Genomic DNA, 12291 nt, shown 5'->3' with positions numbered 1-12291 from the left:
TGGGTCATGTGGCCCACTGCTGGAGCTGTGGACACCAGCCTCACACCTGAAAAATAGCACGCTCGTATTACATGAAGTATTCATTTATGAAACCCAGTAATTGGTTGATTACGGAGGGTTGCAGTCAGGATGGAAAAAGCGAGGTGCTGGCCACCTCATCCCAAAAGATTTTACAAGGACTGGGAGATTTACAACGTCTAGGGTCATCCGTTCTGAGCGGAAAAGGGTCCTAGTCTTACGTAAATAGAGAGAGATATTGCTAGTTTCACATATAAAAAAAAACTTGTCACATAAATGATACATGGTAAAATGCTATGACATCCCCAAGCCATAAAATAAGTGTACAGGAACACTTTCAAGTACACTTTTAAAGTGTTCACCTTCGATTGAAAATCCTCGAGTGGAGAAGTTACACTTTTAAGTGTTCACCTTCAACTGAAAATCCTTGAGTATCTTGAGATACTCACACTTATAAACTGTAAGCAGTCGGTCACAAATCTCTACACCATGAGAGGTAAGTGTACCTTATTCTGATTCTGTAACTTTTCAGCCACTAATGAGGCTAAAACCTGTTAATTTATATAATGTCTGATCATTATGGCACTGGGATAGATTGCTTGGTTAATATACTCACTAGTAAAACTGCTGAATAAAAATAAATTGGCTGAGAAATCACAAAACTTGACTGAAATTATCGCTGTCATGAAATATAAAACTTATGCCAGAGGCTTAGCGTTGGGACCTATGAAATCATTCAGCGATGGAATGGTAACTGAGGGTAAAAAGGTTTGAAAGGTGTAAAAGGGGTAAAAACCTCTTTGAAACAATCCATTAGTTAGGATTCATGTTGACTGCAACAATACGATGCAACTACACCAAAGTTATCGGACAATCTATCATACCTCACTTGCTTTCTAATTGCTATATCCACTAATCTTGGACAGAGAGATAAGTCAAACAGGGTTTTCCCTGTATATGCTTAAAGACGTCTGGTAAAGTGACAGCCTGTAGGTTACATAGGGTCACCTGTCTTCAGGAAACAAGGGTTACACACACTTAACCTCTTTAGTATACTGGCTCATAGAAATCTTCACATTGGATAGGAATCTAAAATTCTTGAATTGTCTTGTCTACCTCAAGTTTTGAATTCCCAGTACTTTGGTACCATTTGAACTAGCAGTCCAACGGCAGAATTCTACCTTCAGATGTACCCATCTGCAAACACTTTGCATTCAAGTGCCACTTGTTTTTTAAGCAGTCGGCTGCAGAGGTTGTTACACGACTCACCTTAATGTTTATCCAAAGATAGCCAGAGCCTCCCTCCTGCTTGGAAAATACCAAGTCGGTGGTTTCACAGACCAACCTACTCGGTTTCCCGTCAAATTCTGTATGCATGCTGTGGAATAGAATATTAAATTTTGGCCAAAGGCCAAGCACTGGGAACCTGTGAGACCATTCAGCCCAGAAAAGGAAATTGAGAGGAAAAAATTTAACGTCTCCTAATTTTTGTAGCCGAGACTGTAGCTACTAGAGTATTTTTCATGTTGAGTCAATCTTGTCCTGAAATCTTTCTTTACCAAATAAGGTTACCAGTTCATATAGTCTACAAAATTAACATCAAAAGTTAACCATGCGTGATGACCAGTCTTCATGCAATTCCAAGTGTTGGTAGCTTATTGCATCCAATTATGGAAAAAATGGAAGACGATCATAATCCACCGAGTAACTGGAGAATTTGAATCACTCCCTGGATTGTGGTATTATTCATGAAAATAAATGTAAATCATATTCAGGTAATATAGCAATAATGCTTTGCAGAAGACCTGATCACACTGACATGAACCAGACACTTCTTTAGCATGGCGACTGCAGCTTCAGACATGATACTTTCATTGATAAAATCTCTCATCTTGAAAGTGAACTCTTCTTTAATATGTACTGGTTATTAAGGTTACCCAGATTGACACAAACTCACATCACCCGACTGAGATTCAATTCCCATCATCAGCCAGACTGAAATTTCATTCACGACATTAGCCAGACAGGTTCAATTCATTCGGCCTGCGACTCGATTCACATCAGTGAGACTGAGTACCATTCACGTCATCAGCCAGACTAAGGTTCAATTCACATCAACCAGACTGAGATTTCCATTCATGACACCAACCAGACTGACATTCAATTCACATCACCCAGACTGTTACCCTTTCAACACCACCATCGAAAACGGTTAGGTAAACGGCCAATTTATTTAATTTCTTTATTTCAAAACTTTACTCAGTCTTCTTCACAGCCTTGGTACCACGGGGCCTGCGGCGGATCTTCTTGAATGGCTGAGCTCTCTGGGAGCGGAAGATGGCGGAGGCGCGGCGGAGGGCAGCCTGAAAAAGGGGACAGTGTTTAGTAAAACTGGCAGACGAGGGACTAGCATTCAAAGAAGTGACTTTGATAGATTTGTAAAACAACATTGTCGTGAAATTATTGTAATACTGAACTAAAGTAACACTAAACTTTACAAAAACTTTAGGGTCTGGCTTTCTGGTAACAAAGTCTCAACTTGGAATATTTTCTAAATACCTTACACAGTTAATGCAATTCCACATAACAAAATCTAACCTGTACTTTACATTTAACATTTAATTTACAAGATTTATTCAAAAAAGGATGAAATTTCAATGTAACCAAGCAAAATATGACAAAAATGTAGCTAAGTACAGACGTACAATAAGTTGGTGTCTGTTGAGCAACACTCGAAAAAGTATAACTAGGTAAAACTTCTCACTCCTTAAAATACAAATTTCACTCTGAAAAATGTCAATACGAACCATTTTCAAATCCTTTCTGTAGCGGTTTCCTTTGATGAATTTCCTGATGGAATGGAGAGCCCTGCGAGGTCCGGACTTGATGGTGGTCCTGAGGGCGTTCTTGGCTGGCTTTGTCTGGAGAAAGGAAAAAAAATTGAAGTTGAATTCTCACGTATGCTTAAGGGTCGACAACACTTTACAAATTCAAGCTGACAGGTCAAAATGGATTGAAGTGTACATCTGTAACTTGAAAGCACAAACAGACGAATAATATGCCCATAAAAAGCTGCGCAGGAGGACTTGCTTAAAATAAAATGTCCCTAAACACAAGTACACCAATATACTGTGGAGTACAGCAATCAATAATACAATTATGATACAATTTTGGCCAATGGCCAAGAGCTGGGACCTACAAGGTCACTAAGCGCTCAAAGGGAAATCGAGAGGAAAAAGGTTTGAAAGGTGTAACTGGAGGGAGACCTCGTAGTTGCACTACGAAACAATTGTTATGAGAGAGAGTGGGGTGATGGAAGATACGAATGAGGTTCAGTAAAAGGAATAAAAAGGGACAAAGGGGGCCCTGCACTAACCAATACAGGGCATCAAGGTGCTTTGATAAATGGAAACCAACACGAAAATATGAGGGGAATAAAATACTATAAGAACCTCTTCCAAGTTTCATATGTAATTATTCTTTTAATGGTGGCATTCTTTATATGATTTTTCTAAGTGGAATATGAAGGATATGCTTACAACTAAATGAATGAATAACATAAGGTTTGTCTTACAAGAGAGCATTTTTCTATAAAGGTAATCAAAGGCAGTTCACAATTACTTGCACAGTTACTAAATCTTAAAGGAATCTCAGGATGGTGGCATTTCTTAAGTGTGTTAAATATGTAAAATATGTTGCCATTTACCACATTTATATATTTTGGAAAATGCTGAAATTATTATGAACTGTTGAATTTTTTAATCACATTCCAGTGACTAGTATAAACTATATTATGTAATTTGACTTTTTTGTGGAAACTGTGAAAACCGTAATTGGTTACCAGTGTGCGTGGAGTTGGTGTGAAACAGCGTGAGTGAGAGATTGGTGAGAGGAATAAATTAAAAAAGTGGAGAAGATTGAGTCTTATTTCATCTACCACCTCACAACACAAAAGCCACTAATTATTGATGCAGAAACTGACAGCTATAAATTATGATTTTCAGGAGCAAGTACCCTTCATATAATATAAGAATAATGTAGAACATCAAAAGTGACAGAAAAAAAAAAAAAAATTTAAACATATCAAAGTGAGGACTCTGTGTTAATTATTCTGCAAACAGTATAAATACTGTACTATAAATGGCTGAAGTTTAAAATAAGACTGCATTAATATTGGGTATATCTTGTACATTTGAACAAAAAGGTTACACACAGATTGTAGCATTTAATGAACACAGTTACCTATAAGATTTACAGGTCTACCTGAGGCCTTAAAAATGTCTCAAACTATATCAATTCCAATATTAAACTGACTCAAGTTTCTGTACATTGGTTCTAGTTTGCTTACTATCCAAAGTAAATATATGGCTGGCAATGTCAAAAGCATATTCACAACCAATGATCTTCAAATGTTTTTATTAAATGGCCTCTTGAAATTCAAGTACTGCACAGGTTGAAGCAATCTGGCTATTCTGATATTTAATGTCTAAATGTTATCTATTTTGTAGAACTTGCATTTACTGCTTCCAATACTTCTGTGTCCTCCAACTGGGATGGTTCCCTGAACTCAACATTTTACTTCAAGCAAGTCTAATTAGTGCATTGTATTGCTATGGGGTCCTTTTATCTAAAAGTAAACATATTTTTAATGTATTCTGTTATTCTTAATATTCTTTTCACCTATACATTGCAAGGAGTGATCCTAGTCGCTAGTTTAATGATTAATAGATCATTTTTGATAACTCCTTACCAAGCTGTTCATATCTAATTCCTGTTTTTATGACGTATTTGCATTACAATGACCTATTCTAAAATTGAGAGGTACCTAACTAACTTCAGACAATTCACCCAATTTCCCAGGTCTTCTGGTGACTTTTACTGCTGTATATTTTCAGCAATGTTAAGTCCATTTGTAGCATCACCAAAATTGCTTATTTTGTTAAGCAATACAAAGTTTAGTCACTTACAGACAACTAAAAAAAAAAAGGCATCCCAGCACCAAACCTTGAGGAACACCACTTGGAATGGAATGGAATACAGAATTAAGGCTAAAGGCCAAGCGCTGGGACCTGATGTCACTCAACGCTGAACGGGAAATTGAGAGTAGGTCTGAAAGGTGTAACAGGAGGAAAACCTCGCAGTTGCACCACGAACCTTGGGGGTGGATAACGAGATAGAAGAAAAAGAATATGACGGGGGGAGTAAGAGGAATGAAAGGGGTTGGAGCTAGGGGCAGAAGAATTGCTGTTAAGAACCTTCAGTAATATTGACAGCACTACCTCCCCATGGGGACTGTATATTTGCTTCTGAAACTGATGTTTCACCCTTTTGGTGCGCCTGTCGTCTGCGAGCGACGAGAGTTAATTGTAGTGGATGCGCGTGCGTCGACTCTGGTTTACCACCATAGAAAAATGTTTACCCTTAAAATTACTGGTCCACTTTCTTCTGTTTACCATCAGAGAAAACTTGATGTCGATATCTAGCACCATCTGTTGGTGGCGTCCCGAAACGTGACAATAACAAACAGACCTCCAGAGCTTCTCACCCAGCTGGACAAGAAATAAATTATATTTTGTCTATTTATTCCAAATAAATTGGTATGTTTTGTGTATTAATGCATTTTTTTTATTATGAATCAATGCTGGTTTAAAATGATGCTTGATTAAGTTACCACAAGCTCACGTAATTGTAAAATGAAGCCGATATAATGGCCAGAATCTAAATGTTATTGTTTGACCCTTTAACTGGCCATTTAAATGTCGAGCCTTTTAATCGATCATGGAGGTACACAAACATGTGTGAATGAGTGATCTACGTATATGCATTTTTGTTAGCTTATAATATTGTATAGACATATACTTGTATTCATATATATAAATAAACAGAGGAAGAAGTGAGAAGAGAGAAAGGACGAAGATAGCCTAGTCAAGCCATGCATGCCTGTGTGTTTTGGTAGGCTAGGATTCGTCACTGTTCAGGAAATTAACAAAAACGCATGATTTAGGCCAGCTAGGCTTCGCGGACGTTGTCTGGGAAATAAAAAAAATGAGTACTGATTGTTTTTATTTGTTTTTGTAGCACTCACACAACTCTGTAGGCTAAGCTTACTGTGAAGGTTAGGTTGGTTTCCAGCCTGGAAAATTTTGAACAAGAGTTATTGTTTGATCAATGGTTTGTTACCACTGATCAAGCAATAACTCTTACCTTGTAATTTGTAACAGTGTACATGGTTTTGTGTCTATTACCTAGGAAAGTTTTTTTTTTTTTTTTGCTTTTGCCTTTTATTTATAATTTTGTTCATTTTAAATTTTAGATTATCATGAATCCTTCAAGAAAGCAAGCAAGAATTTTAAAAACACACGAAGATATTTTGAGGGAGCTTGAAGAAATACGAGCATCTGACAGTGAAAATGAGGATGCATTTGAGGACATGACTGATTTATGGGAAGGGGACAGTGAAAAAGATACTGGTGAAGCAGAAGATATGATTGAAAGAAAATCTTACTCCCTATGAGTGTTTTGTGAAATTGTTTCCCTTAGAAATGTTTGAACATGTGGTTATGGAAACAAATAAATATGCCGAGATGATGATAAATATGAGGCGTCCATTACAGTGCAGATCCAGGTACAATAATTGGCACCCAGTAACAGTGGAAGACATCAAAGCATTTGTTGCTGTAGAAATAATGATGGGCATTGTCAAGAAAGCAACTTTAGCATCATACTTTGCAGATCCTTTTTGGTTATCAAAGCCACCAGGTTTTAGGGAGGTGTTCACTAGAGACAGGTACCAGTTGATATGAGCTTTTTTGCATTTTGCAGACAATGATGCAGACAAAAGTAATGATAGGCTTTATAAGGTGAGGCCAATTCTAAATATTGTTCAAAATTTGTATACAAAAATTTACAGAAGTAATAAAGACATAGCTATTGATGAGACTATGTTGACATTCAAAGGCAGGTTGTATTTCAAACAGTATTTACCTTCAAAACCAACAAGATGGGGGATAAAACTCTGGTCCCTTTGTGATGCCAAAACTGGATACCTTATGCATTTCAATGTATATACAGGCAAGGAAACAGTTAATCATCACCCTAGTGAAGGTGGGTTAGGTACTAAGGTTACCTTAGCATTATTAGAAGGGTTTGAAAATAAAGGCCATATAGTTTGTGGATAACTTTTACACGAGTGTAGAGCTTTTTAGTAAGCTAAGGGAGAGAAGTGTGGGTGCTTGTGGCACTGTTCGTGTAATTACACAGGCAAAGTGAACATGTTGTCAACTGTTGGTGATTCAGGTGTGACAGGGGTAACAATCAAATCAAAAAAAGGTGATAGAATTGTACATAAACCATCTGTTCAAGCTTATTATAATAAACATAAGGGAGGGAGAGGTGGACAGGTCTGATCAACTGTGTGCAACATATAATTTTAGCCAGCGGAAGAAGAAATGGTATCAGGTTATATGGCATTTTGTTATAGAAGCGGCTTTGGTGGATGCAAAAATAGCTGATGGTATCCAGAATCCAAATAAAAAACGAAGTCAGAGGAAATTTAGAGAACAGGTAGTAAATGGATTGTTGGAAGGTTATTCAAAAAGGCCAGTGACTGGTAAGAGGAGACTTGAATTACCATTATCAAACAGACTCACTGGCAGGCATTTCATGGCTCAATTTGCAAACAAAAATCACAAGCCTGAGTGTATTGTTTGCAGTATAAGAAGCAGTGACTGCTGCTTGAAGAAACAACATATCACTGTGAAACTTTGAAACTTGCCCTAACAAACCCCCTTTGTGTATTGCGCCAAGCTTCAAAATTTACCATACTGTAAGCAAGTACAAAAAGGCCTGTGAGTGTAAAAAGCTATGCAAAACCAGTGGTTAGTTGAAATTTTGTCTCAAGAGTTTTCTGAATGAAAGTTCCCATTTCATTTCTGTATGAGGCTCATAGATGAAAGTACATGAGAAAATATTTTTTTTTTTCTATATAATTATCTGAATGCTGTTCTATGTCATTCCTATGATCTTGACATCATACAAGTAGAGATTCTCTCTCATATTTTCATATAATAAACAATTTTTATATTGACTTATTTATCAAGAGATGGTTACAAATTTGTTCCACACACTTTTTCTTTAGATTTAGCTTCCCCCAAAAAATGCTGGGTCAAGTATTATGAATAATGCCCACCTAAGATTTTTTGCTTTATTTTTACCATTTTTCTTTAAAACTTAGCATTTTTCAGTACTATAATCACCTTTTAAGAAAAAAATAATGTCAGATATGGAAAAAGTAGGGCCTCTTCTTACACCAAAAGAAATATGGAGCCAATTGGAGCATTTTTATATTTTTATGAAGATTTACGCATCTATGGGGAAAATTCCAAATGCAGACTGAGTTTAAGGGTTAACAGTTAAATCATACTCCTAATCACATACAAAAGTACAAGGGAATACATACCTGGTACTTCCTGGCTTTGAAGGAAAGCACGATACCCTTGCCCCCAGGGGCAGGCTCAATGCCCAACATCTTGTTGTGGATCAAGCCGTTGTAACGAGGGCTATTGACATTCTTCAGGTTCATTGGTTCCTGAAAATGAAGGCATTGGTGAAGAAAACCTAACAGATATTAAAAGTATCTACAAAACGAGCGCTTTCGAGACCCTGCTCAATTCTCCTTCTCAATCTCGAGAAAATGTCATAAGGAAAAAGATTTGTAAGTTATTTTATCGTGAATTTCAGCAACACCAACGAACAAACTCTCTCGCGATCCAACTCACCGTGGAGAACGGCTTCTTGACGTTCCTCTTCTTCGCGAGGTACGCATGATTGTTGCGAATGATCAACCAACACAGATCAGCACTCATCTTGGCCTGCAACAGGTTAGGACGTTATAGCATTCATTTGGTGTCGTCTATAACCTTTCTAAATCAAAAAATTATCAAAAGATCTGCAATTTAGATATATATGTACAGTAGTAAGGTAATGGATCTAACAGACACCACCCTACTTATGAACATTCGACTTACAAACATTCAAGAGATATTAACGAAGGGGATTGCAAATTCAAATTGTGTTCAAATTGTGTCTTTGACATCTGTAAATTCAAATATTGTTTTACGCTGCAATTCTATACATAAAGTACAGTACTAATTTTATATCATACTGTAATTAGATAGGAATGAAGAGTACAGTAACACATTTACAAATGGCTGTAAGGAACATATCTTGTTTGTAAGTAGGGTGGTGTCTACACTTATTTAAAATCTTAACATATCAATGGTATTAACAATCCAAAGACAATTATGAGAAGTATATGATTGATCCACTCTGACAATTATCAGTTTTAACGAAACAGGGACAAACTCAACTTAACAATTTACTAACAGCTCAAAATGAAAGTACATTTAGTTTTAGTACTGAAATTATTCTGAACGATTGTAACTGTTTTTGTTATTCAAGATTAAATAAAAAATGACTGGTACCAATCTCGGGTATAATAATCACGCTCTCTGTCCCTGCTCTGAAAAATTTAAAATTTAAAGTCACGGCTACTAACAACAGATACCAATTCTTTCATAATTCCCCAAGATAAGAAAAGTATGCGAAGGCTCTGATATAATATATAAAAGAACCTTCGGGCATAACTGGTCAACGGCCATTATGACGAAGTAAATTTAGGAAAAGTGTAGGATTTAATTTATAAGTTAAAAACGGCCCGTTTGATGAATCACGCGAAACGTACGGAGAAAAGCTTCCGAAATTAAATAGAGGATAAGATTCTGCATTCCATGGGTGTTCTAAGATTAGATAGAATAGTATAATTACAGATCTTTTGAAATTTAACAACTACTACTTATTACAAGGTTCCCAAAAGACAAGTATAAGGTTTACTGAATTCCTGAAGTGTCTTTTTTTGAATGGTATAGCCTGGGGTTTCTCTAAGCTGCGTAATTAAGAATTTAACTTCACAGCAACTCAAAGACATGGTTATGGACATACGCCATGGCACGGGAACATCGGTTACAACGACCTTAATGTCATTAGGCACAATGGCACGTTATGACGCAGTCCTCGAATTTATTCGAGTCAATAAAACCAGAGTATCATAATTATGGGTTAATACTAAAGACCACTAATGCAGAGAGGTTCGAGCCAGTCGCCGACTGGAATATCTATCGCCCTCTGTTCAAGATATTTAACATCAGTTTACGTGCGGAATGGGTGCCATGGTTAGTGCCCGCCCCTTGAGGGTGCCACTAAAGCATAAACGTAAAAAAAGATAATGTACAAAAATAAAAGTAAAAAGATAAAAATGTACAAAAAAAAATAAAAATAAAAAAAAATAAAAATGTTAAAAATAAATGGTGACGAAGCACCTGCTGAGTATGGGGTCAGGGCTACTTTCAGAAATATGACCTAACTGCACCTCCCTTGACTTAACCTGGGCTTGGGCACCCTGTCCTGACCTAGCTGGAGGGGGGGGGGGAACTTGCCCTCCTAACTCCCCCAGGGGGGCAAGTGTACAATGACAGGAACAGGTTCTGCAGAGGAAAAGAAACTTTGACCTTTCCAAGAATGCCATGTCCTGACCTAACCTGACCTCTCACTTTGGGCACCGTGCCCTGACATGGCTGGGGGGCCAAAACCCCCTGGAACCCCCCCCAAGTTGCCTAAAACCAGCCTAAACACCAGAAAGGCCTGATTCCAAGGTCAGTTTTGACCTCTTACCCTGCATTCTACCCAAGGGTACAGCTAAGGGTCACAGCAAACACCCTTTAGGAACGCCTACAGTGTACCACGTGAGGTGCACTGACGGCCCTACAACCCCTTAAGAGTTGATTAGATTTAGATTAAGAACCAGCTGATGGGAAGAATCAGGTAATAAAGCAAATATAAAAGGCGAAAAATTAAAATAAAAAAGTGACCATTGATAATTCAGTTTAATTGTAAATAAAATATATATATATTAATATTTCGAAGGAAATTGACCTTTATGTAATTAAATGTCAGAAGATATTACAGAGTATTTAACCTATAAAATTACCTTATTTTAAGCCTATAAGGGTTCCCAATGATACCCAAACATACCCAACAAATGCCCACATCGTTTTTAATCTAAAAAAGGTGAAAAATATAAAAATTTCGGGGCATCTTTGAGCAGCCGAATCCCACACAGGTCTCGGGACGAATCCGGTTCCTCTCATTTAAACCGAAAAATACCCCATAAATACCCACTTTAAATATAAATAAACACCCCTTAAATAAAGCCAGAACCTTCCTCTTTCATTTGACATCAAATAACAAGAAGAAAAGGTTAAAATGGCGGAGAGAAAAGGGAAAATATGAAGACGTCACTCACGGGTAGCACGTTGTTCGCCTTCCGTGCTGTTGGGGAGAGGATTGTTTCGGTGGCGCATAGAAAACGGAGGCTCCTTCAGCCCGCCGGGGGTAGGTGGGTTGCTTTTTGGGTAGGGTTTCTCGCTGAATTTTGGGGTAACAATGGGGATTTTGGGCTTGTTTAGGTATTAATTCGATATTTTGATGGTTAATATTCTCTCAGTTTTATTAAAAATGTTTTTTTTATTAATACAGGTCATATAATGGGATAATTCTCGAGTTTTGAGGATTCTGGCGTCGATAATCTCGAGACTACTCGATGGCCATCGACGTATGCAGTTGTCCCAACAATTAGCCATTAAATGTTTTTAATATATTAATTTAAAATAACATTAACCAACTATGAAAATTACGTGGGCATAAACCTATAAATTTAATGAGAATACAATTTTACATTAACGACACAATACTGCGTATGCAACCTCTTTAGTTGGCTGGATGTAAATGGCCCCAGCGTCCGCCATCAAATGCCTTTTAACCTAGTTTGTTTATATATTTTATTATAATGTATTCCCAAAAACACCCTTGTTAAAATTAATAACTTTTGTTTTTTTTAAATTAAACTTATAAACACTGGATATAATAATGTAATAGAACAGATATTGAGAACTAGTTAACAAATTGCTACTTAAAATAAGGCCTATGTAACGGCTCATCCTTGAAGCTTCGAATATCCTCTAGGATTGAAGTCTAGAAATTGCTTGTTCGTAGTTTTAATTCTAGACTTCATTTAGAAATGTTAAATATCTTATTTAATTCTTGTCTTATTTTATTTTTCCCATAACAAAACCATTACTGTGTTTGAATAACACTTCAATCTCCTTGATGAGACGATTTTCCAGAACTCTATTTTATGACAAATTAATCAAGGTCTTT

The 12291-nt window shown here is 36.9% G+C and overlaps 1 protein-coding gene and 1 pseudogene across 1 annotated transcript; one reads left to right on the top strand and one right to left on the bottom strand.

Annotated features, from left to right (window-relative positions):
- Positions 1–2246: 2246 nt before the first annotated feature.
- Positions 2247–11471, bottom strand: RpL28 (ribosomal protein L28). Its single transcript, XM_067134274.1, has 5 exons — positions 11378–11471; positions 8796–8888; positions 8477–8605; positions 2826–2939; positions 2247–2381 (listed from the first exon to the last, which is right to left on the bottom strand). The coding sequence occupies exons 2-5, from the start codon at positions 8880–8882 to the stop codon at positions 2274–2276; spliced, it is 438 nt and encodes a 145-aa protein (XP_066990375.1). The 5' UTR covers positions 8883–8888; positions 11378–11471; the 3' UTR covers positions 2247–2273.
- LOC136856236 (piggyBac transposable element-derived protein 4-like) lies at positions 6561–7925 on the top strand (annotated as a pseudogene).
- Positions 11472–12291: the final 820 nt, after the last annotated feature.

This window comes from Macrobrachium rosenbergii, chromosome 35, assembly GCF_040412425.1.
Source record: "Macrobrachium rosenbergii isolate ZJJX-2024 chromosome 35, ASM4041242v1, whole genome shotgun sequence".
NCBI lineage: Eukaryota > Metazoa > Arthropoda > Malacostraca > Decapoda > Palaemonidae > Macrobrachium > Macrobrachium rosenbergii.
This window is presented reverse-complemented; position numbering and strand designations above follow the sequence as displayed.